General features: G+C 40.6%; 1 protein-coding gene and 1 long non-coding RNA gene across 11 annotated transcripts in view; one reads left to right on the forward strand and one right to left on the reverse strand.

Annotated features, from left to right (window-relative positions):
* SLC39A10 (solute carrier family 39 member 10) overlaps positions 1 to 26,349 on the reverse strand; it is a 50,858-nt gene that overhangs the window by 11,106 nt on the left and 13,403 nt on the right. For 2 of the 10 annotated variants that reach the window (XM_088058786.1, XM_014249509.2), the window contains exons 1-6: positions 20,618 to 20,725; positions 19,609 to 19,763; positions 7,278 to 8,351; positions 6,073 to 6,274; positions 1,872 to 2,041; positions 695 to 913 (exon numbers count right to left, since the gene is read on the reverse strand). In XM_088058786.1, the coding sequence (XP_087914912.1) occupies positions 695 to 913; positions 1,872 to 2,041; positions 6,073 to 6,274; positions 7,278 to 8,351; positions 19,609 to 19,620 (1,677 nt within the window). In that variant the 5' untranslated portion in view covers positions 19,621 to 19,763; positions 20,618 to 20,725. Of the gene's footprint in view, positions 1 to 694; positions 914 to 1,871; positions 2,042 to 6,072; positions 6,275 to 7,277; positions 8,352 to 19,608; positions 19,764 to 19,798; positions 20,557 to 20,617; positions 20,730 to 20,997; positions 21,104 to 21,422; positions 21,686 to 26,349 lie in introns of those variants that run through there. The other 8 variants (XM_088058783.1, XM_088058788.1, XM_088058790.1 and 5 more) reach the window with 8 other exon arrangements.
* LOC106628050 (uncharacterized) overlaps positions 21,358 to 26,349 on the forward strand; it is a 50,918-nt gene continuing 45,926 nt past the window's right edge. The window contains exon 1 of the long non-coding RNA XR_001331269.2: positions 21,358 to 21,451. This is a non-coding gene — a long non-coding RNA (uncharacterized LOC106628050). The remainder of the gene's footprint in view (positions 21,452 to 26,349) is intronic.

Consider the following 26,349-nt stretch of genomic DNA (forward strand, 5'->3'; position numbering starts at 1 on the left):
CAGTCATTTTGGGAGAAGCAAGTTGGAGTTTTATCAAAATAATTTTCTCCTCGAAGTTGAATGACAAAGGCAAAGGCTAAAACTGAATTTCCATGCACACTCACACTCCCCAGGGTATCCGCTTCTCCTTTTATACCCCTATCATAAATACAGAATGCCCCAACACTAAAAATCCAGTAATTTTTTGAGAAACAAATTAAAATTTGACTGGCAATTTACATAAAGCAGGATGTGTGAAAATTTTAACATTTTTCTGCTGTGGAAAACCTGGATACTTCTGTTACACTGGCATTGTATGTACTGCATGGTAAAAGCATACTGCTAAATTTCTTGTCAACTGTCTGACAGTTGCTGGGTCTATGACCAGACCTTTCTTACATATTACAATGCTTTCTCCTGCTTTTGAAAAAAAAAAAAAGCCAGGGAGGTTTAGAGGAAGAGCTGCAAACTCTTACTTAGAACTGTGTCCAAATGTAGCGGCCAGAAAGCTGCACCTTCCCCCATCAGATTCCTACACCGTTTTCCCCAAGTTACCTTGTTGAGAAAAGTAACTTCTTTAGGAAATGGATCCCTCACATATCATCAGACAGAAAACAGAGCAGCAGCAGCAGCACAGAGCAAACACAATTCCTCAGCACTCACAAGGTAGCTTTAGGTAACATATTTTTAAACAGCAAACCATTTCAATACCTACCTTTTGTTTATTGTAATGTTTGTACATTCTTATACAATGCTCAATGATGAAGAGAACATAAATGCCTCCAAGGGCCAAGAGCCCTTTGAGCACGGGATCGTTTTCCTCCAGAAAGCCCTCAGCGTGCGCCGTGTGCGCGTGGCTGTGCCGGTGGGAGCGCCTGTGCTCGTGCACGTGGCCTTGGCCATGGTGGTGGCTGTGGTTGTGGCCTCCGTGGGACTGGCGGGAGAGACAACAGTGACACCACTGGGGCAACCAGGACACTGAAATGGCACTGGGCCAGAAAAAATAACATGAACCCCCACTGTTTCTTGGTTTTTCTTCACACTAATATATTTTGCCATGTAAGTTTTTCAATAGACTATTCATTACCCTAATCAGTAAAAAAAATTCCTCTGTGATTTTTTTTTTTTGAGGGGGTAGATAATGTAGCTTCAGCTTTTCTCTCACGATGCTGAAGATGAGACTAACACTCAGAAATGTCACAAGGAATTACCATTCTTACCCTCTCATGAGCAACCAAGCCTTATGATCTTTTTAACTATTACAGTCAATTACAGCCTAAATTCTGATCTGAAATATGAACTTAAAAAAATCCTAAAACCATGACCAAAAATGTGTATTAGAATTACACATTTACACAAAGAATATGTAAACATTAGTATTTGTGCTAAACAACTGAGGCAACAAACGTTTAGAAAACATTTCCCCTTTCAAGAATTACAGTACACCGTCATGAATTAAAAGCTGCTTACCTTCCCTGGGCAATTGCTTGATTCAGTACATTAGAGGTTAATTTCTCCCTCAAATCTAGTAACCAGGCAGGTTAATCCCCAGGAAATACTTTTAGGTGGTACTGATACACAACTATCAGTAAACAACAGACAGCAATACTGCTAATTTTAAAATACTCTTGTTGGGCTCATGAGTGTTTTACAATACTGTGACATCAGTTCAACAATGAATACATAACTACTTTTCCCCTCCTTTTTTTTTTAGAAAAACACATTTCCTTCCTTTCTGTCAGCAGAAAGTCTCCAACAGTGCTGGTGTCCCTCACAGTCAAGTCAATCTAAAGGTGTGTCAGAACATTTCTTTATTGACACTATCAAACAATTCCTTGAAAATTCTGGACTTATTTACAATTAAGAATAAAAGGTAAGGAAACCATACTTACATGTGGCAAGAGATGGAGCAGTGCATCTCCACTCATTGTTCCTACAGCCAGAGCTACCAAGAAAGTTAGAAGAAATTTGAAGCACCATTGGTTAATGATGGGAACCAAGATCACACCTAGCAAGGAAAGCAGGCTAATGACGGTGATAGAGATGATACCACAAAACCAGGCTGTGGGAAGAAATGAACACAGAAAGGTTATCAGAACAACACCTGGAAAGCTTTTTAAGGCTGATTAATGACTTTCAACTATCTCTTAAGAAGGTGACTTTCGTTTAACCTAAGATGTGTGATTGTTCATTCAAAAGCTGTTGAAAAATATAAAGGCAGTACTGAAGTCCACAGCAAAACCAAAAATACACAGGTTTATTCACAGCACAGTATAATATATTGAGACATCAGAAGACAATTAGCTAAAAAGAGCCCAGCAATTCTTCCTGTTAGTTCCAGGCTTAGCTTTGTAGCCCTTCATGAAACAAAAAGCAAAAGGTTCCATACTGGAACAAAACCATCTCTGCTACTTAACTTACTAGGGCTCTACAAGCACTATTGTGTATGTAACAATTGCTTTTAATATGGTTCTGATGCAAAATTTTTCTGGATTCTGTATTTCTCCCCATTTGGAGTCACATGTTTAGTTTAGCACTATTTATTTCACCTTGTGCTTTGAAACATACACTTATTCATGAGAAGACTCAACCTCTGGCAGAGGAACTCTAAAATCAAATGCTACCATAAGAGCTCAAAAAGCTGAAAGCAACTTGCTACCACCAAACAGCAACATTTATTTTTTCTGAGAATCTCTACTGTTGCCATTAGAAGAAGAAGTGATAATGGGATGTGGTACACCCAACATATTCCTGTTAATGAGGGAAGATGTGAAAATTTCTACATGACATGGGAAAGAAGGAATTACAGAAGAAACAGATCCTATAAACAAAGAGACAGAGCTCTTTCAGTCAGCATCTCACTGTAATAAAATATTTTGAGTTTTAGCACAAAGGCTTTGATTTTCTTCCACAGGGTTTTTCCTAGCTCAGCTTTTAATCAAAAATGTCTACCACAATTTGCCAACTTTAATGTAACTTACAACTCCTGACTCAGAATCACTAACATTTCCACATTTCAGAGCACAATGTGACTTTCCTTGCATCTGTGAGGGTCCACAAGTAGGAGAAAACATCTTGGGAAATGGGGCAAAGTATAGGTGAGAGGAGAAGAAAAGAGGAACAAATATGTTGTAGCTGCTCAGTGTCAACATCAAGGTGAAACACCCCAAGAACTCTGTCTGTGCCAAACCCACAGTGGAGCAGATTTAGACGACTTTGCCAACTGAAGTGTGGCTGCTGTAGGCTCCATCTGGTTCAACACCAAAGCTCACAACATCTGCTGCTTTAAATTTTATTTTGGGATATCTATTCTTACGAAGTCTGTGGCTGTCATTCCACAACATTGCATAAAAGCAAACAATCCAACTGAAATGCAAGGGGTGCAAGACCACATCCACTGGGAGAAGATGACTGGAAAAAGCTTTAGACAGTATGAGGCGTGCACTGACAGACGTGAGTACTGAGACCAGAGCAAAAGGAAACTGGTGATAAGGCAAAGAATGCAGTCAGATGAGGAACTGAAAAACTGGGGTTGGAAAACAGGAATACAAAAGTAGGTCTGAAGTTGAGGCAGGACCCCGATGACTAAAATACTGCCACGGCCTTGACTGATCCCCAGAGCGCTTTAGCCACGTACCCTGGACTGACAGGTTCTGCTGAAAATCCAGCATATGTGGAGCTGTCCCTCAATGCCCAACCAAGCACGCAGGCACAAGCAGCCCAGATAAAAATGACACAGCCACTGGGCAGGACACTGCCCCCAGGCTGGACACTCCGGTGTTAAGTGCCAGGTTAGATGATCAACGGCCTTACATGGAGAAAAATGGAAAGGCTAAAGTTTCACCTATCACAGGAGGTTTGGCAGATACACCTCTGAGGGGTTGGAATACTCCTATGGATGATACAGGACCTAAACACGGCATCATGATTAAGATAAGGCACATGAGATTAGAATATGGAATCTGCGCCTCTCTCGGATTGAGCTCCAGGGAGCACTGGCATCTGCACAGGCAGAATTACAACTTGTGCCTGATCTGAGGCACTTCTAATCAACAGCTCTAAGTGATCTCCGTCTTTTAACAAAACATTCCCTGTTTACTTGTGTGACTTCTATTGGCTTCATTCATAGCAGGGTGTGCCTTTCCTTTTCAGCTGTTTAGGGGCCCCAGTGATGACAAAGCCCCCTCTTCCAGCAGGTACACTGTGAAAGCTCAGTTCTATGGGGAAGCCCTTGAGAATCCTCCATTAGAAGATGTAAGAGAACTACCTGTGAATTACAGGAAGAAAACCCAACATGGCTTCATAAGTTTTTGGCTGTAAATGAAATTATTTTTCTTTAGAAAACCACAGTAGCAGAGGTAATGGAAACCTCACAGGCTTGGTATCAATGAACAGAAGCAACACTGGCCTGTTAAGATTGTTTGAAAGCTTCAACTAAAATTAAAGTAAACCACAGAAAGCTGATGTTTAAAAGTCACTGCATCCTCCTAATTTTGGTGAATACTTCTATCTAAAAATGTTTGTATTAGCTCAGGTGGGCACATGCTTTCATTTCAGTACAGTCCTACAACCTACAGATTAAGTTACTCTGTGACTGACATTTGCCCTACACCTCCCACAATCCCCATATTCCAGTTAGGATTTGATATTTTTTGATTCACTTCCTTACATAAGAAGGAACAATTATTAGTACATCAACTGAAATCTTGCTGTAATTAATACAAGAGAATACAGGAAATTGTTATGAAGAATGATTTATCATAATCTAATCAAGCTGACCTGTTCTGCAGGTTACTGTTTGAAAGCCAAATCAATGAGTTAGAACCCAAATTTTTACAACTAACTGGCAAAGGTGTTATTTATACTCAAGGTATCAGATGCCATAAAACATGTTAAATGTTCACAATAAGCTTCACTAATTTTGCAAATTAAGTCTCTTAAAAAGTTAAAGGTCTTCAAGCTGAGTTATTAATGAACTCCCTTTCTCATTACAGAGAAATAAAGTGCAATCTTTTAAAAAGAAGCACTCATCTGTAGAAGCTTCCTAATTAAACTGGTTCAAAGCAAGTGCAACATGACAGTTTTGTATAGGGTTTCAACATTTTAATTGGCAGAAAATGCTTACAGCTGCTCTAGCAATGCTCTTGGTAATAAGGCAGGGGTCAGCTCTTCCTGCACTGAGACCACACCACAAAGCAATTGCTGTTGTACAAAACACCCACTGTATCTGCTTTACAGCAATCTCTGAACAGCTAAAAAGACAGCAGATGTGTCACTAGAGGAGATTTATCTATAAGTCAATTATTCTAATGACTGCAATTGTTAAGAAAGATTAGCCGCAATGCATTCTTCCCAACAGTTATTAACATCTATGAGAATGCAGTTATTTCAAGCTTTATTTCTAATGATGCTAATATGCACCTATGTCCTAATCCATATTCACATTACCAATACTTTTATTTTCAAAATACAGACATTATAACCAAGATTTTTTAGATTTTTGTATTTTAATGCAACTAAACATCAACAGTTCCATTACAATTTATGAAAGATAGCAGTGGCAAACATATTTAAAAAGTGATTTCAGTTATGAAATTACAACAATGGATTCTAGCTTTAAAATAACTGCTTTAACGGTAGTAAAGATATTTTAACTTAAAACTATGGTGATGGGAGGAAGTTTACTCAGTTATATTCAAGGCACACACACAAAAAAAAAATCAAAACTGGAAACAGAGGATTTTGATGGAACACTTCTCATGTGCTTAGAGAGAAATAGTAAGAAAAGGGAAGTGTCAGAAATGGGAATTAAAATGCTCTAGTACTTGCTTAAGTCTATTTTTTTAAGTTCATCAAAAATTTGGCATGTCAATTCTGCAGACCTCTATCACTGCTAAAACATAAAAATAGTAAGACCTAAAATCTTATTTTCCAGTGAATGAACTGTGATGGAAGTATTGTTCTCTATTCCTGAATTAATAGGTCCAGGTCAAATTTATTAAGAAATTTAGTGCCAAAGTAACACTGCAACTTTCCAACTTTGAGACAAACATATGGACCAGCTCAGTCCCACTAAGAAAAAAAGACACCTACCTGATGCACCTGTTTTATCTTTATTCTCAATTGATGCATTTTTATTTCTTGTAAAATCTTCCAGGTCATCATAATGTACAATACAAAGCCTTCTCTCAATCTGGTAGAGCAAAGCAGGGCACATGTACACGAAGAGCTCAGGAGATATTAGAGAGCTGGCTTCCAAACCATAGTACCGTAGCAGCTGTGTGGCATTTAAGCACTGCAAGCAAATTGTACAAACAAATCAAATATAAAAGCATCTATTTTCACTTATGGAAAATGCAGGGTATTATCTGAGAACACAAACAAAGCAGAAACATTGGACCAAACGTTCCACCAGCGCTGAAACATATTTTAAACTGATCTAAGTGGTTTATGAAAGAAAGAAACAGTAAAAATATCTGCATCACAAACTCAAGTCTCCCAACACCTACATAACTTCTGATAAATGTCAATGAAAAGCAGTCTCCGTATTCTTTACATAGTACAAGCAATGAAGAAAAAGCAACAGGTGAAGAGTGGAAAACTGTAAATCCAAAATAGGTTTTTCAACACTTCTGTTTACCTACCAACCTTCTGTGTTTTGAGTTTCCTTTTAATACAGTTTAAAACCTTGAACTCAGCACTCTCTCCATCCTTCCAGTTTAAAATTATGATAAGGTCCTGGATCTGTAGTTAACTGTAAGAGGAAGGGATTTATAGTGCTGACAGAAATAATGGATGCTGAAGGATAAAAGAGCTTCCACTGAGCACAGTGCTACTGAAGCTACACCTGCAATTGCTTCTTAATCTCTTAGGACAAAGATATCAGAAGTGTCCAGAAAAGATGCAGGTATTTTAGGAAAGTGTGTCTGTGCAGTTTTCAAAAATGTTAATGACCTCAGATTCAGAAAGAAGTCCAAATAAGGAGTGCGTGGTGGCATTATTCCAGAATATTGGGAAGGGAAGAACCTCACCTGTAAACAGGGTATCTCAGAAAGCTTTATGGATCGACTGCATACAGATAAATAAGCATGACAATAGGTCTCTGGAAAAGTGATGGGCACACAGAAATGTCAACTCATCAGCTCAGAACTGTGGCAGTGACCTCTAGTACTGTCACTCTGCTTACCTGTATTGCACTATGGTCCCAACCACGATCCTCATTACTTGTGGGTATGCACCTTCAATTATGATGTGACAGCACTGAAAGTCAACTTACCAGCTCTCCATTTCATACTCACCTCTTCATGCTTGTGCTCGTCTTCGCTATGATCCTTGTGACCACGTGCTGCAGGAAGAGCGTGTTTCCTCACGCTGATCTGCTTGTGCGAGGCCTCTCGCTTGCTGGTGTGGCGGTGTCCGGCGGCACTGCCCACAGTGCCATCCTGGTGCCCGTGGCTGGCAGAGCGCTCACCGCTGTGGTCGTGGTGGTGCACGTGCAAGTGAGAGGCGTCATGGACGTGGTCGTGTTTGTGAACCCGATTGTGCTCGTACTGGTCACCGGGATCGTGCTCCGGGGCATAATCCCACGTAGTGTCGCCCGACGTCTCGCTGATTTTCTTCTGCTTCTTCTTCTGTTTCCGCTGTTTCCGTTCTGGCTGATCCTGCGTGGTGTTTGTCTCTGTGGAAGGCTCGTGGCTCTGCTCCGCGTGGTCACCGTGACTGACGGAATCGTTGCGCGAGTGGCGCGTGCCGTTGTGCTCGTGCCGGTGCGGGCGCGAGTGGTGGTGGTGGTGGTGACGGCGGCTTTGGTTATGAACGTGTTTGCCATCCTCCTTCACCGAGGGCACCACCGTGTCTCTCTCAGCGTCACATCTGTGATTTCTCTTTGCAGACACACCAACTGTGGTCTGGTTTTCTGAATCTGAGTGGCTGTGAGCATGGTTATGAGGATGAAAATGCTTTCCCTCCTGTACTTCCAAAGCATACAAGTGAGAAACATGATCATGGCCAATATCATCATGATTTATCATCACTACTTTTACCTCTCCCAAACCAAGGCTTATTAACAGTTTTTCCAGGCCAAGAAAGGATAATCTTCCATTTTCACCGTAGCGATCAAAAATCTTTTCAATATAGTATTTTTGTTCATTTTCTGCTTCCAACGTTGAAAATTTACTGGGCATAGATTCTGTTCCTCCATTCTGGAAGTATGATTCATTCGAGATCTGATAGTCATTATGGTCGTGTACACGATCCTTTTTGGGACCATTGTTATGTCCATCTCCATGGCAATGATTGCACTGATGAAAAATAAATGTCAGCAAACAAATGATGCAAAATTTTGTGTGCATGTGTACCTTCATCTCTGTTTCCTACAAGAAACACAAAAGGAAGCACTTAGCTGCAAAAGCAATCCCAATGTCAATTTATTTGGCATATCAGTTCGGTACTTATGCCAACTGAATCACTCACACAACTTTTTAGATACTGGCAGTAAAATAGCAATTGCAGTACTTTTACTGCAGAAATCATATTAATGTACTTTTCTTACCCAACAGTAAAAAAGATTCTGTGTATTTGAGAGATGTGGTTTTACAAACCATATTTACAGAAGGCAATGGTAAAAAAGATTAACAACATTTATGGTCAGTCATATCAGAATATTTTTGTACACATTTTCAGAGAGATCTATACTTATGATAACCTATAATATTGAAAATCTTGCTAAAACACAAGCTACAAAAGAATGAAAATTATTTTAAAATAACTATGCTGTATTTTCCTGTTCACATGGGTGACAGGCAGGTAATACAGCTGAAAACCCGCACACCATTTGTTCTCTTTTTTGCTGCTAAAGTGCCTCCACTGAACATACACTGAACAATTCCCTATTTTGAAATTGCCCATTACTTTTACATTGGTAAGTTGTCATTAACCGACTTCAATGAATTGCTTGAATGTTCATATTTTTAGTTCTTTTCACTTATGTTGGTGATCTACATGGACATCCATTTTTAAGCAGGGTTATATGGAAAACACCTGCCTATGCAACTCAAAAAATACTGTTAATGCTGACAACTGTCAAACTGAAAGCAGTCAGTGCTGATTTTTAGAAATTATATTACTGAGACAATGTGGATTTTAATTTAGCCTTACATGTAAAAAACTTACAATTCAACACCAGGTTATGGAGGAGACACTGCCAAAGCTCATCTTGTGTTCAGAATTGAAAACAGTTCACCATTTTACACTGCAGCAAATTCAAGGATGTAAGGGGACGGGCAAGAGGCCAGCTGTGCTTTAAGCTCTTAACGGTGGTTTTAGTTCCTGATGTGCACTGTGACCCAAGTGCTGCTGGCCCTACAGACAGGCTGACCTGCCAGCACATCCTAAAGTGCCACTGACTCACATTGAGACAGGAGAAATTGGGTTGTCCTTCCCAAGTCCCCCACAGCTGCTCACTAAAATGTGCTTTGTAAAACCAGCCAGGAGAGTGCTCTGCAGCAAACCACAGAACATTTGAAGTCCATATTACTTTCCCAAAATACCAGCCTGCTCTTTTGTGATTAAACACTTGTAACCACATTACTGCAAACACACTCAAAATCTATTGGAAGCTCCAATACTAGTAACAGGTTGGCAGAGAAAAGAACTGCCTTCCAAAGACTTTTTATGGCAAATAAGTGTGTCAACACAGAAGATTGGGGAAAAACCTTTCTCCTGTTAACCTCTACAAATCCAGAATATGAAAATTAATTTTTCACTGGAACCTCAAAAACTTAAAAAAAATTTTAAAAAAACAAAATTCTCTTTTGCAATGCTGTCCCGCTTAAAAATATAAGCCCAGAAGAATGAGTATCTGTCAAATGGAGGCATCTGCATCAAAATTGATTCCATGGATTTCAGATAGGTCAATGGCTACTTGTACATTAGTGGTTTATTTTTATAAGCAACTGTTCAATCATTAGTCTGGAATAACTACAGTTTATCTCCAGTTCAACCCCCTACATTCCAGTTACTGATTTCAGGGCTGTGATAAAACTTTTTCAAGTAGCTCAGTGTAAGTTCATCCCCCAAACTTACTGAAATATTATTTTCATATATTAATATACATATATATATTAAGTAACAGTACTTTTGTAGATAAGACACCTTTTCTCCCCCGTTGCCACATAATGGTAATACAATCAGAACAAGAAAAGTTAAATTATTCTCATTTAAACAAGCATGATCCAGACTGAAATATCTCTACCAGGAAATTCATGACCAAAGCATGCTCATAATCCTTTTCACAACCTCATGATCTTTTCCATGTGACTGTCTCATACAATACTACTAATACATTACTTGGAAACTTTAGTCATGCATCCCTAATTGTGGAGTTTAGGTTTGAATGGTACCTTTTCTCTATGCCCTAGTAGAAAAATAGCTTGTAACCTATGACAGCAATTCATTGCTGAAAAACAGGAGCTGAGCAGTATCAAACCAGTTACTGGTTTCATCAATTACTTGTCTGTTTTCAGTTAAAACAGTAATAACCCTAGCACACTATTTCTGATCTTCTATTGTAAAATATTCTGTATAGCAAATCTTGTTACAGAACAGATACTTAAAAACCAAATGTGCCAATAATAAAAAGTTTCCAAAAGAACAACCAGAAAGAATTAATTCTTTTCTTTTAAAATGAGCTTCATTATTCTCTAGGCAACTGGAAATAGCTGTCAAGTTTAACCTGTCAGGCAGTACTCATACGTGTATAACACTGGAAAGTTGGAAGTCCAAGTTCTATACACTTCAGTGGCACAAAATTGTATATAGTTGATCTCATTATAGGAACATTAAGACTCTCAAATCCCCTCAAGAGAATATGCAAGGGCAGCCTGAGGACAAGGCTACACCAAAGTTGAAAAAGATTCTGCCTATTACTGCTGTCAGCCTTTGCCTAATTCTGTTCACTCACCCTACTGCCTCCCCTCCTCGGCTCCTGAGGGGCAGGAATGCCATCCCAGGCAGACAGGAGTGACAACAACTCCAAGCCATGGGTCAGTAATGAACTGCAGCACCCATAAAGGGCACAGCTGAAACGCCAGCACCTGCTGCACTTCCCTGAGCTGCAACAAGAACAGAGTCCTTCCCGACACCTCAGGCAGCGGGACAAGCCCACCCCAAGCCAAGCTCCAAAATTAGAACGTGTACATTTGCAGAAGCGTGTCCCACCAGAGGGCATTTCAGAAAGGCACCTCATCCCCTCCCCATACAGCAGTGCAAGAGATCATTCCCAGCAAATGGAGAACTGATTGAATTACACACAGGCTGCAGGTGAAAGCACCTGGGCACTGCAAGAGCATTTGCCTTCTCTGCATGGGAAACCCAGCACATCTCTCTGCAAAACACTGTCTGCCTAAGGTGTTTCAGCTACTTAAGCAAAGGCACCTGTGATCAGAGCTGGGTTTGGCTTTGTTTCTTTTTAAAACCTTTTTTTCATTCCACTTCCCTTGGATTTCTGAAATTTATCCACAGTGCTTACTATTTCAACTGTTCTTATATAGCACTTTATGCTTTAAAGCCGGGAATATGAACATGATTGTGGGGACATCTTTGTTTACCAACTGTTTCACTGAGACTAGAAAACTAGTTCAAGACTTTGGCTGCACTTAAAACAACAAACTTGGATTCAAATAATGTGGTCATAGAAAATTCAAACTCAAATGAAAGCCACATCTGTTATTCCAGCAGTTGCAGCCCACATAGTACAGCATTTTTTCAGTGTACAATGCTGACTAGAATATTTTAAATGCCCAACTTTCTTCCCCCTAACCCTTTTTCTTGTCTACTCCCAGCAATTTTAATAACCTGAAATATTTGTAATACAAATGCACTGATTTCTTCTCTTCACATGCTCCTTCCCAAGTAATTTCAGTTTCACTCCCTTGTTGTTCAACTTTCTTATCCTAGTTTTTCTCTGAAGAATGTTCTGCTCATCTATGAAAAACATCTTTGACTCCTCTAAGTTACTCAGCTTGGATGCCACAGAGAGTAAAGTGCCTTAGCATGATTTCATGGACAGCTATAAGCTCCACACCAAACACGTGCTGCAGCTAAGGCAAGAGAGCCCAGAGAGACAAGGGGTGCTGAAAATAAGGACAAAGCAATATTCTTACCAAACGAAGGCATTCTTGCTGTGAGGCTGTACAAGTTCAGCACTTGTTGTAATTCATGTCTATTAAGAACTTCTCAGAGTAACAGCTCTATGAGAAATGCCAATTTCTTAAAAAGAGAAATATTTCTTGAAATAAATTACTGACTACATAAAGACATGTAAGTTTTTCTTACAATTCCTAAAATTTAACTTCTTTTCTGCATTGCAGGTATTGGCTCCAATGTACATGCAGGAGAGATATATGCAGCTTCCCCCCCCACCCTGAACTGTGCAATACTTCACACAAATAGTTGGTTCAAAATCAAAGCCAGAATCTGAAAATCCAAATGAACCTACTCTACATTTTTAAAATTTCACTTTTTAAACAAATACTAGAATAAAAAGCCATTATTAATCCAGCACACATATTTAAGATAAACGATTTTTTTAAAAAAGAAACGTGAAATTAATATACTGTTGTCACTGAAAGACATTTTAAGAAAGCCATAAACCCATTTTAACTAAATAAAAACAACCTGTTTTAATCAGTCATAAGCTGACATTAGCCTCTGCTAATGAAAACAGGAAAGCATGCTACAGATCAATAAAGTTAAAATTAACCATTTCTAACTTTAGTTCTCACCCATCTCCTGTATTTTCTTCCTTCTTCAATTTCAGTCAAACAGGTTTGTGGATTTCAGTAAAACTCATTCATTTGAAAACCTGTAGCCCAGTAGGAGGGGCACTTTGTAAGAACAGACCATTAACTAATTGATCCAAACCCTATTTGCTAAGTTAATACCAGATAAGACTTAAAGAGTACAGAAAGCATTTATGCATAACTGAACACACCATGAATACTTAAAATCTGAACTGTGAAGTATTTGAAAAGCCAAGTCCCAAGCATAACAAAATGATCTTGAACTAATACAGTAGTAATCTACTGGCTCAGGTATCCACAAAGAACATTTATTCTGAACATAAAAATCTGGACAGCCTTCTTCAAAGGGTCAGTTATTTGTAAGAAATTGCTGAACACAGGATCCTTCTCAGAGCTCAAAAGAATATAAAAACTTCAGAATACCTGGAAGTTCAGTAAGTACTAGTTCTGCTCACTAGTAATTAATTTGCAGTCTTTCATATATAAATTGGATGTAGTCCATGAAACACCTATCAATGCACAGAATTTATAAAAGTGTTTTAGCTTTTGTGCCAATATTGTGTATTGAATATACTATTCAATTAGATCCTATTAAGATACCAACCAGTGCTTGTAATATTGAAATATTTGAAAAGATGGACCAGTTACAGCTGCATTTTAATATTTCATTTTTCTTCTGAAAGCAAGCAAATTGTTTTGGTTAGCATCAAGGCTGAAGTTCAACAAATATTTTCAGATGGTGTTGCACTTAAAGCAGCAGTGCTGCCCTCCCCCACTGCTTCACTCTCATTCCCATTCCCACAGAATCGTTTTTGGATGCCAGCACATTTGTTTGCTGATCTGTTCACAGCAGCTGTACAACTAGATTGTGCTGAAAAATCAGAATCAGCCCAGAAAAAGGAAAAAAAAAAAAAAATATTATTTTCATGACAGGTTACTTTTCCTATCTGGCTCACTGTGCAGCTGCACAAACACCACAGTCCACACAAAAAAAGAGCCACCCAGCTTTAGGTGGGAACACCAGGAACTGATCTGGTTGATCTGCTGTCTAACAGAATATTTTGACAGAGCACAAATAAAACAACTGGCCACCTCACAATGCACTCAAATAACATTAAAGCTTATTTCCGACTGAAAGCCATTTGAGAATAATTTCTCCAACTTTCTCCTCAAAACAGAATATAACAGTATTTCTAATAATGTGTTAAAACCAGCTGCAGTACTTTTATTGTTCTTACAACTTACACCACTATTCATCCTTGCACTACACACTGTAGTATTTATGGTATGTCAGAAGGCATTAAAGGCATTTCTTTGACAAGTGTTTAATACCTACACCATTATAATAAACCTCTCTCCATCACTGCTACAATCCAAAAAGGAATTATGCATGCCTACTGCTAAGCCAATGACTTCTCTCACTTGAAAAAACAGGAAAATAAATTTAGAAAAGCTGTCAATTACGGAAGTCCACTTAAACATGAAACTAAAGCATACTTCTCTCACATGTGCTATGCCAAATTACTGCCTGATTGTGAAGGCCATTCCTAGAATGAAGAGGTTTCAAATGATACACCACTGAATCAAATCTGCATTTTTAAATAAGAGATTGAGTTCATGAACCAACATCACAGATTTTTATAAGGTGCTCAAATTCTTCTTAGCAAACTTAGTCAAGAACAAACCAGAACTTCTACTCTTAGACAGCACGCAGCTACTGGAACCAGTGACATCCTGAATTAGTGAGCTCCCAAACTTGTCTCTGTTCAGTAATTGTGGGGGACAAAGGAGTTTGTGAAGATGTCTTGGCAGATTCAGAAGTAACATTTAACCAGTCTGACAGGACATAAAATAGTTGTACATATTTCAACAGGCAAATCCACCAAGAAAATGTCCAGCTGAAAGAATTAGTGTCATTTTCACCACATTCCAGGTGAGACCTCATCAGAATCCACACCATTTTCCAGCCATCACTTATTTTAACCAAGATAATTCTGAAAGATCTACCTGGCTACTCATTACAGCTTTGTGTGATGATAGAGGCAACCATTCAAACTCATACAAATGGCTTCAAACATCACTCACCACGAACTATAAACCTTTCTGAGCAAGGCATTAACTTGGAAGAGACACAAGTTTAATGTGATAATGAGAACGTAGTTATTTAATACCCAGTATTACTCGGTGCAAGATCAGAGACAGAAGAGGGGCAAGGAAGCACCGTATTACTGGTACCATGTGAGGCAGAAATGTTAAGGGTCTGGCATTGCTTAGTGTCAAGGGAAGTAAAGGTGAAGCAAACCACAAGTGCATGTCCAGAATAAAAAACTGCAAAGCAAGTGAGGCATCATTTTGGTATTTCACTATTATTCAATCACTGCTTGATTGAATACAAGGAACTCCTGTACGACATTTTTCATAGGATATGGGCAGAATTCAGCAAAAAATGTGGGGTTTTCCCATTGTTGATATACATTCCTTTTATGTGTAGAACAATGTACTCCTCCAGGTGTTTCACACTGAGAATATTTTGTTTATCAGATATAATTAATCCTTTGCTGATTTACTGTTAACAATTAAGCTACAGTAATGGAGAAAATTTCAGTAAATTACTTTATTTATAGAAACTCTCAGGATTTTCCACAAATAAGTGGCAATTTGCCTTTATCAACTTTATTCCTGTTTTAAGAACTCAAGAAATACAAGGCAAAGTATCATCTTCAAAGACTGGGAAAGCATTTTACATCACTCAGTAACTCAGTAACTGTTTACTGCAATTAATTTGAATCACAAAGCTTGATACAAGGGAAACAATAGTAATTTGCTATACTTGCTGCATTGTTATTAAAACATCTCATTTTCACCTGTTCTTTTATGAGTCAGCATTAACCCCTCACATGCCTCTCCCTACTACTGAACATACATAGCTAGCAAAAGCCAGCATAAGAATTTTTGCCTAAAGCCACCAAAAATGAACTTCTGTGTGTATCACGCTCTGTAAGACACAGATGCACAAATTTAGACTACACACTTTTAAAAACTCAGTCTCTTATTTGGACTACAAAGACAGCAACTCAACAAAAAAATAACTAGTTATGGGCATACTACAATGAAAAGCAAAATTTTGTATATACATCCTGCTGCAGCTACTGTGTATTTATTTACTGAATGTATGGTCTGGGAGCAAGTGGACCCTGTTAATATTGACGCTTTAAGTTTTAGCTTTCATATTTTTTGGATTCTGTGTTGTCTAGGTGTAGTTTTGAGCTTCATACTAAGTGTTAGTGAGCTCTCTTCACAGAGTAGGTAGACAAAACAATTCCTCTTCTAGTTTGATAGCAAGAAAAATCATTACAAGTTTCAGGCCCAAAAGCATAAACAACGGTGGACTGAAGAGAGAAAAAAAAGGAACAGACTTCATAATCTAAGATGCAACTGGAAAATTAACCCAAATATGCAGATGGACCAAAACTTATAAAATCATTAATAAACAACACCCTAAAGAGCTCTTTATGCATGTGGTGCAAGTCAGGTAATCTAGTGATCTGCATCTTTATATAAATTGTATGACAACACCTGCCTGGAATTCCTGTTGGATTATAGTGGTCCTTACTAGGACCTGTGACTGGTAACCATTTCTAAAGCATTTATAACCTACGTGCAGAAACATTGCACAAAGTCTCTGTTTACTGTATTTACAATTTCATGCAAATTCTGCGTAATATTTCTTTTGTACATTCTTAATGTGAAGAGCATTTTATTTCACATATGCATTTTATCTTACCTAACCAACCATGATGCAGACTGATGACTTTCAGACATAATCAGTTATATATCAACTTCCAATATTACAAAGACTTTCTCCCAAATCTAGATTGGTTTAGCTACCTCAGTGACTTCAGAACTGTGCCTTTACCACTTAAGGTATTATTCAGACCTATTCACACTCATTCAGAACTGTGCTTATCACTTAAGCACCAAATTGAACACTGATGCAATTTTCTGTATCTCCTAACAGTCCAGAGAAACTCTCTAGAGTTTTAAGTCCTCTGTTAATATTCCATATTTTGTACAGACAGGTTACTTTGTTTGATACTGACTTGTGATGTCAACACAGAACAAAAAGAGGAGATGTTTCTCTGACAAACTTCATGAGGCTACAGAGAAGGTGACAGCCAGATGAGAATGAAGCTCCTGGGTCACTGAGAGAGAAAGGACAACAGCTGAGTCACTCCTTCTCTGCAGCAATGGGAAAAGCAGCCAGGAAATGGAAAGAGAGATGAGGCAGCACAATGTGATAGGAGAACATTTCCAGTCTAATGAATCATGTCCCCCAGCATGGGAACAACACCCTACAAGTAATTCCAACATCCCCTTCTCAGTAGCTTTTGAGACTGACACCAGCAAACCATCATCTTCCAAGTATTTCATGCTGCTTTCCAGCTTTCTGGATATTAAAACCTGTATAGACTTTGCACTATCACAACAGATAACGAAAGTGACTTCAAACAAGTATTTTTTAACTTCTTTACTCCTCAGATTTTTATTACATCCATAAAGCCTGGAGCAATGGCACTGATTCAATAGCACTAAAATACTATGAATAGGGGTACTGACGCAGCACATACCTTTCTCTCCTTTAGGAGGTTACACCGTGGCAGGACATGGTTTCCAGCATTTCAATCAGTTTTTGAAAATTAGAAAAAAAATGGTTTTATTAGCTTTGCCTAATTGGTACACATTTCCTTACCAGACCTTATTAGGCGTATTTCAAGTAATATCTCAGCTGTAATTAAAGTATGATGTAAGAGAAGTCTTAATTCTTTCTGCATTAAGTGTTACTTCAGGCCTTTATCAGCAAGATAAAATTACTCGTTTCATTTAAGATAACTTCCCCCAAAGATAATACTTTGCAGATGATAAAATTGTTTTAAATAATTGCTATCTAAATTAAGTTGGACTCCCACAGTAAACCAGGAAGTTATATAGATTTTCTTCACATTAGAATAGAAATTGCCTCCCAAAAGGCATAAATTCTCAGTATTCACAGAACTCACCCTGCACCTAAAGCTCAAACCTGTGAAAAGCATGCCTGCCCAAGGAACAAAACTGCCATTAAACCTTCCTTCTCTGAAACGTCTACTGGCATTTTAAAATGTGTTACAAAAAGTCAAGATACATTTGACAATTCTGAAAACATCCTAAAAAATGCTATGAAATACCAAGTGTTCCAAGATCATTGCTCATTGAACTGAGAAGAAAACAGTGAGATTTTCCCATTCTGGTATCATTTTCCTTGCTGACACATGTAGTTGTGTCTGTCCATCCCTCCTACTGTCCAACAGTTTGTACAGATGCCACCATCCTTCCACCAAGTTTCACCACAGTAAAGGACCAAATAGTAACTTAGAGAAAAACTTTCACGTAGTTTGGCTTTTAAGTAGCTCATGTAATTTTAATCAGCAATTCCATCTGATGAAAACACGTAAATGTTCTTGTGAATGTTCTCAAATTGATTTACTTTATCACTGATTTATCAAGTGCCCATCACACATTCAAAACAAACTTCCACTTCTGTAAAAACTGTGACAGAGACAGGAATAAGTCTTTACAATAGGCACAATCATGATCAAACAACATTGAAATTGGACAGCCAAGGCAAACAAGTCTAAACATACTTCCTTTTGGACTATATACAAGCTTGAAGTCCATGTGATCTGGGCACTACTTAAAAAGTCTTTTCAGACTTGAATCAGCCATTGCTTTGCAGAAAATGCATTATGAATAGAAAGAGTAAATTACAGTTGCTTGACTTACTTAGAGAAGAACAGGAAGAAAACCTATGCCATGTTGGATGTATTAATTTTGCCATATGTACATATTTATCTCACTTGTGCAAGTCAAAGTAATGATGGTCAGCATGTGCTTTTTCACAACAAGTACACTTTCTAGGACGTGTCTGAATTACCTGGATGATCCAATTTAATTAAATTGTTTTCTTACAATGGGAAAAACATCTATTAAGACAAAGCCTATGAGCACATCTGAGTAACTTTAAACCATAACTCTGCTGTAATTGCATGTTTTATGTGGATATATGCTGCAAACTTAATACCTGGGTTTTATGAAAGCCAACCTGGCAAGCACAAAGACCTATACAAATATTAATCGAAACAAAGCCCATAGTTTTGGAGAACTTTTTTTAAGTAGCCAGAATCTCCAGTCATATTGCCAATTCCAGATAGGTAACAGTGTCTAACCTCTCTACACCCACCCATGGACACTAATGTCATGCCCATATGGAACTGCCACCATTAATCTCATCTAATACACACAATTAATTCAGTCTGTCTATCTATCTAGGCTCTCTTCTCCTTTAGAAATAGACTGCATGGCTGCATACTTTTCTCTGAAGTACGACTTATGAGGCAGTTTAAAATAAAAATGCTGCAGTTACACACAACCACTAACCCAACTTTAACCATTAATCTAGCACAAGAATTTAGCTGGTCAAGTATAGTGACACTGCTCAATGTTCTTGGGGACCACAGAGGTTTTTGCAGTTACTGTCTTACATTACCATGCCAGACTACTAACCTATAGAGTAACCATTAGTCTCTCACTTTGGAGTTGCAAAGCGTGCCTCAGACCAAATTCCTATTTCCCTGCACATCTGAAGCAAAGTGTGTTATTCAGCAAAGGAAATCAGAGTGCATTCTCTGTTCATGTCAAATTTTAAAAAAAATCATATACCTTTTTAATATAGGAAGTTTTCTATTTTTATGTCACTGTGTCAGTTACTACTACTCAAAGCGATATAAGGACATACCCGCTGGAACATGCCAGGAATTACTTTTGTTAACTAGATGACAACTCCTTCCGCTCGTCTGAAAACTAACCAGGTCTTCCAGTGTGCATTTCTCAGTTCTGTGTCAGGCTCGAGGTTATCACAGGTTCCCTTGGTGTTACGGTACAAGATCCTACCTTAATAAAAAAAACACATCATGATTGCTACTTACAGACACACGGTGTTAGGAGTGCTAGAAACCCCAGGTATTTCTACTCGGTCAACTCTTGCTCAGAGGTTTAACAGCTAGCCGGCATGAACACTTCTACAGAGAGGCCCAAAAACGACAAAGATAAACAGAGATTTTAAAGAGCAATTTTATTCCGCAGTTTCAACGTTAAGTATATTTCCAAAGGATGCAGCATGAACAGCGGAGATGGTTGAGAACAGAAAATCAACGTTCTTCGCTCATCATTTCTCTGTCTGTACAGCACAGCCATAAAGCCTCCTGACCCTTCCGCCCTTACCCTTATTTAAGGTTACGTTCAGGTTACAGCCCGGCTGATTTTTCCGCAGCTGTTAACGCTAAGTCCCAACCGTAAACCCTGCAAGATTTAATCGCGTGGCTTGTTCATCATCCACCGCCCCGGTACTGTCCCCCAAATACCGCCAAGTCCTGCGGGGGTCCTTGGCGGATCCCGCAGGCCGCTCCCGCCCCGCAGCGCCCATGCCGGGCGGGCATGGCCGGCACCTTCCCCCGCACCCGCGGCCTCCACGTGGCCGCACGGAGAGCGAGCGAGAGAGCTCGGCAGGGCCGGGGCGCGCCCCGAGCCGCACTCCCAGCAGGAAGGCTGCCAGAGGGAAGCGGGAGAGCGAGCACTGGGCAGCTCCGCGCGGCTCGAACCCGCCCGGCCAAGGGGGCCCGCCGCCCCCCGACCCCGCCGCGCCCTGCCGCCCCCCTTTCTCTCTCCGCCCGAGCAGCCCAGGCAGCCGCGGCCCCGCCGCCACGTCCCGGGCCCCCGTTCCGGGCGCGGGGGCGGGGAGGATTTACCTGCCGCATGGTCGCCTCCCGAGCAGAGGAAGAAAGGGGGTGGGGGGATGCGCCAGGGCCGCGGCGGCGCCTCGTGTTCCGCCGCCTCGGGGACAGCGCGGGCGCGGCCCCCCCGCCCCCCGGCCCCGCGCCCACCCCGCGGCCCCGCGCCCCGCCGCCACGTGATGAGGCGGCCGCGCCGCCGCGCGCCCCTCTCGCCGCCCCGCATCGCGGGCGGGCCGCTGCCGGCTGCCGCCCCTCGGTCCCCGCCGCGCCTCCTCGCCCCCCCCGCCGCACCGCCGCCCCCCCGCCCCGGCCCGGCCCGGGCCGGCCGCCACCCGCTCCGCGGCGCCGGGCGGCTGTGGGGGAGGGCATGTAAACAAATGGGGTTTTATAGCTACCTCACTCGAGTGCCGTGTGCATCTCCCTCTCCGCTCGGTACCAAACCGCCGCGGCGCCTCCTCCTCCTCCTCCTGCCGCTCCGCCGGCGCTATTCACAGACCCGGCTACGCCGCGCTCGCCCTGCACACGCGGCCCCGCAGCCCGCGCTGCCCAATGCGCAGCCATTTCCTCCAGCGCTACGAAAGTGGCGTAGCGGCCCTGCCCGCCCGCCCCTCGCTGCGGCGGCTCCGCGCACGGCCCGGCAGTGGCCGCGGGGCCCGGGCAGCGCCGGGGGGGGGCCCGCGGGGCCCGGGGGGCGGGGCCGCCGGCCCGGCCCCGGTCCAGGGAGCCCGGCCTGGGCGGCTCGGGGGGAGCCGGGGCCGAGCTGTCGCCTCTGCAGCCGCCTGGGGAGAGGGTCCGTCAGCAACAACGGGGCGTTTCGTACCTTCCTGTCGAGGTACCTTCGAGGCCGAGGTGGGCACTAACCCCCGCTTATTTAACTCCAGAAACTCCTGCCAGGCTTGCTCATGCCGCCAAAGCCTGCTCAGGCAATGAACGTCTCCCCATGCCGAGGTGGAGCCCCTCGTCACCACACCACACATTTCATTCCTAGACAACAACTACAGAGCTAAATAAAGCCCCCAAACCAAACCGAAGCAAACCTTCGGTAAATCAAAACCCTCGCTAGCTCAACACCGGGGATCAGGGGGCATTTTGGTTTATAACGTAAGACATACAACATAGTGGAGTCTTTCACAACAAACCATATTTTAAAATAGACCTGCGTGTTTTGGAATAGTTATTTATAGAAAGCAACGTTCAAAGGCTGAAGCGCAGCTACAGGAACGTTTCAGTTCAGTTTTAGGCTGTTTCATTTTTCTCTTGGAGAAATTTGCATACAATTTCCACATTTTCTTCCAAAAACAACAAGTGTTTCCATTGCAGGCTTCAATCTAGAAGTCTATGTATCTAGAAGTAAACCGACCTTCCCTGTATTTGTTAAGGATGCACACGTTTGTTTTTTTTATATTACTGAATTGGAACTAATGTAATTATTTCTAGAAACGTTCCTTTGTTAAACCAGATGATTCACACCAGCACTGCCTTCCTTAAGTCTGGCCTGGCAGAGACAGAGTCCTATCTTACCCTGTTCTAGTCCTGTTTGAAGTCCAGGGCATATCGCATGGTTATCCACCCCAAAAGCCTCCCAAAGTTACATGATTTTTTTTTTTTTTGCTTGGTGATGTGTAAAGGATTACTTCTGTTTAGCAACCAAAAGACAGTTGTTACCTGTAAGAGTCCAAAAACCACATAAGCATTAAACTGAAGTCATGGTGCAAGAGAAAACCAGAGTAAACTTTTCTAGATACAGTAAATGTTCATTCTAATGCAGGTACTGTAACAGACAAAGACACACAGACCTCTCAAATGACCTAAGATCACATCAGCTGTGTGCATTACAGTACACCAATTTTTTGGTATGTGATGCTAAATCTTTTCAGAACTTTTCTGATTATTCTGTTGTTTACCCATGAGGTTCACATCTCAGTGACAGAATTTATAATTTCATATCTCCTCCAATGTCTTTTTCTCTCTTCAGTATTTATTTTTGGGGGAAAAAATAACACAATCTCTCTTATTTTTTTTGCTGTATGTCTGACCAAATCCATCACTAGAATATAAACCATGCTAGTCCAAAGTCAGTATCTCACATCAAGTTTTAGGGACTGTTAAACAGTGGTTATGAGGTAGTATACCAAACTGTTGCTTCAGATCATTTTGTATATTGATTTGAATGACTTTTACCTTGAAGCAGGTCTCCTACCTCTCAGAATTTTAGCACAGCAAATAAAGCACAGATCTGATTATGATGTTGGTTATTAGGCATTTATAACAATGCCACTGTTGATCACTAGACGTGACTGATTTGTATTGCTGTTTGCTCTAGAAATAGATCTATTGAGTGGAAAAAAAAAACCCTTTAATTTTCTGTTTCCATGAGAGTTTATTCAGAGGGAGTTGTACTCAGCAATAAATAGAGCATATGGGGTTTGTTAGCTTTTTGGAGTAAAATTCAAGTAATGCAAAATCTCCTTAAAAGAAATCAAGAACTCTAATAAAGCAAAATACTGATGCTACACATTGACTTTCCAGAAACTCACCCAGCCAAGGTGTACCAATAAATAGATCTCTGTTAGTGGGTTCTCCTCCCTTTCAGCTGTTACCCACTCTAATATGTATCTGTTCATTTTAAATCCAGAAGGGGCCATTAGCAGGCCTGCCAGCACTCTGCTAACATTTCCTGCTAACAAATGAGTCGCATTTGTAGTTTGAGTTAGAACGTTCCCCGTCAGCATGCTCATGGCTTTCTCCTGATGCATTGAAAAGCCTGCTTGTAGAATATCTAGAATATTTCCCCCGTAGTTTTACTCTGTATCTTGCATTTAGGCTTCTTCTCACCAGTTTTAACCACACATTTTAGTGCAAGAACTGCACATCGGTATTTGAGGAAAAGAAAGTTGGACTTTCTATAACATAGGTTCAGAAACCCAAACCAAAAATTATTAGATCAGGCATTTACCATGAAGAAAAGCTCAGGAGTGTGTTTCCCAACTTTCTGTGCTGCAGGGAAGGTGGAACAGCAGAGCAGGGCAGCCAGCACTGCAAGAGTGCTGAGAGCTTGAGAAAACACAAATGTATGCAACAACCCCAGACTGACTTTTCAAGCTTCAACAAGAATATGTTACCATACTTCTAGAACAGAACTGGTTTGCTTTTTTTTCCCCACTTCTCTCACAGGGCACTTCCTTGCTAAGTAGCACTGCAGAGCACACGCTCATATTTTGGGTGGAATAAGGGAATATATATACAGATCTCACACGCTGATTTCCTGTCCCCCCCCTTGCAACAACCCAGTTGCAGATGAGGGGGTAGAAGGTTGACATGTATGTGTATAAAAAAATAAGTAATTTTTTTAGGCAAATTATTAAAAAAAACCCCAAAAAACAAAAACCCCAACAAAACCCAAAGCTTCTCAGTAATTCGGCGCACAGATTTAACTCTTACATCCTGATAGTGCCTCTGACTGTAAACAGAAGTAAGTCTTGTGAGTATTCCTTGGATAATTGGAACAGTAGTACTGAAAAATATTTTGACTGGGAGACATTAATTTAGAAAGCTGGTAGTTGAAGGTGTACACAAATCTTGTTATATAAGTGGGAGAAAAACGTCACTACTTGGTGTCAAAATGAAGTTTTGTACCCCTCTGGAAAATTCAGCTTTTTTTGGTTGAAGAGCCCAACTTTATTTTGTTGCTTTTGAAATATTGATGTCTCATGAAAAAGCCAAGGTAATGGCTTGAAACATCAGCTTCCTCCTTTTCTTTTAAATCGTCTTGTCCAAGATTTAATCAGAATTTAAGGCACTCTGAATGCTAACATAGCATGGTTTGTGGCACATGTTACACACATACTTTCTTTGCTGCTCTGTTTCTGTCCCTGCCTTTCATTCATTCTGGGAGCCTGAAACAAAGTCAGAAATGCCGTTTCTTCTATGACAATGACCAACAAGTATGGCTCAGTTTGCTTGAGAAGTTCAGTATTAGAATTAACCTTGAGAATGGCTAACAGGGCACAGCTGTTGTCAATGCAGACTTGCCAAGCAGGATTTTGCCCAGTTCCTCAGGAGTGGAAGAGCTTTGCTACAGGAAGCTTGCTCACAAGTCCACTGACAAGAGCTCTGAAGTGGAATACCAGGGAATCATACAGAAATCATAATTTCCTACTCTGTGTCTTAAATATGACCTACTGACAGCTGTCCCTTCTGCTCTGAATTTACTGATGTATTTTCTGTCTAACCATCTCTGGTTAGTTGTGTTTTATAGATTGACTTGTACTTTCACAGCTTGGCAATTCGAGCTGTGCTCGTCCCCAGGCACTGAGATTGGTGCTGAAGCAGCAGAGACTTTGCTTATGGCAAGGACAGAAGGGAAGTGTGGAAGCATCAGGGGGAACTTAAACAAGCAGGTAGTGATTCTGTGATTAAAGCTTGTGCTTGGAAGTAGGAAGTGATGTCCTCTGGGGGGTTTCACTTCCTCAGGACTACTTGGTTTGTTTGCAGTGAATTTAAAGCCCAAGTTTATTTAATTCCACAGCCGTATATGTATAAAAATGGTACTTTTAGTAGAGACTATATATGCTTTTTATTCTCCTTCCTGCCAAACTGGGTGCTCTCCCTTAAGCCTTGCTTGGCAGGTTTCTTTAATTAGCTCTGGTTGGTTTCAACTCTGTGAATTCCAGTGGTAAATCAAAGTAGATCTGGCTAGTTTTGCATGAACTAGTAAGTACAATTTGAAAGTTACTTTAGTTGTAAGATGGGGAAGAAAAGGGAAATCCATCTGAGCTTTTTTGTTTTGTTTCTAGAAACCATTCTTACCCTTTTTCTCTTACAACATGTAGATACCTTTCTGTTCAGACAGTATCCAAACATTTGTGTAGGTTTTGAAGCAAAAGTATCAAAATCAATGATACCATCTGCATAATTTTAAATATGGTATCAGTGTAAGTACCGATGGGAAGTCAGTTCAAACAGAAATCTAGGAATTTTTTTATTTATTATTTTTAACATGCCAAAACAAGATACAGGTTTTAAAGGTCTTTGTTTTAAAAGATTTTGAATTGGTCTCTTTGTGGGGAAGGGCTGGGCTTTTATGTTTTGTTTTTAAACATGGGCTGACATTTTTAGAAAAAATATAAATCCTTCTTCATTGGCTGTAGACATAAGGTTGCATAAACACTAAAGGACATAAGCAGAAGGGTGTTATGCTGCAGCAGCAGCTGAAGTCTTTGGTGCACTCAAAGGTTTCTCTGCAATTTGGGAAACAATATGACCTTTGGCTAATTTTGCAAAGCTAGCAAACACTGGTATACTTATCCACAGGAAGACTTGCCGGCAAACTTGACTTTATTAAATGACTCTCCCTTTGTTTTCCTATTATTTGCTTTAAACATAACTGTCTAGTCCTGCTCTCTAAAGCAGTCAAAAGCCCTTTCATTGGATCTGAAACAGGCAGGATTTGCTGGTTACAGGTCTGGGATAAAATTCAACGTGGAAGCTATTAGAAAGTGTGTCACAGCCTTCTTCCTGCCGTGCAGACTCAGGTTTATTTATTTTTCTCCCTTCCTGCCTGCCTGCAGAAAGCACCTGTTTGCTTGTGGCACCTTGTCTGTAGGCAGTGGTTGCAGGGAGATAGCATCTTCCTTCCAAAGGATGTGGTGGGCGGGAAAGGCCAGTCAGCTGCTTCCTGCAGCATGAGTGGGGTGAGATTGCAGAGCACAAAGAACTTCTGGTCATGTTCACACAAGACCTCTGTA

Source organism: Pseudopodoces humilis, chromosome 8, assembly GCF_049639895.1.
Source record: "Pseudopodoces humilis isolate 2021_Gansu_Grassland_sample_001 chromosome 8, ASM4963989v1, whole genome shotgun sequence".
Lineage (NCBI taxonomy): Eukaryota > Metazoa > Chordata > Aves > Passeriformes > Paridae > Pseudopodoces > Pseudopodoces humilis.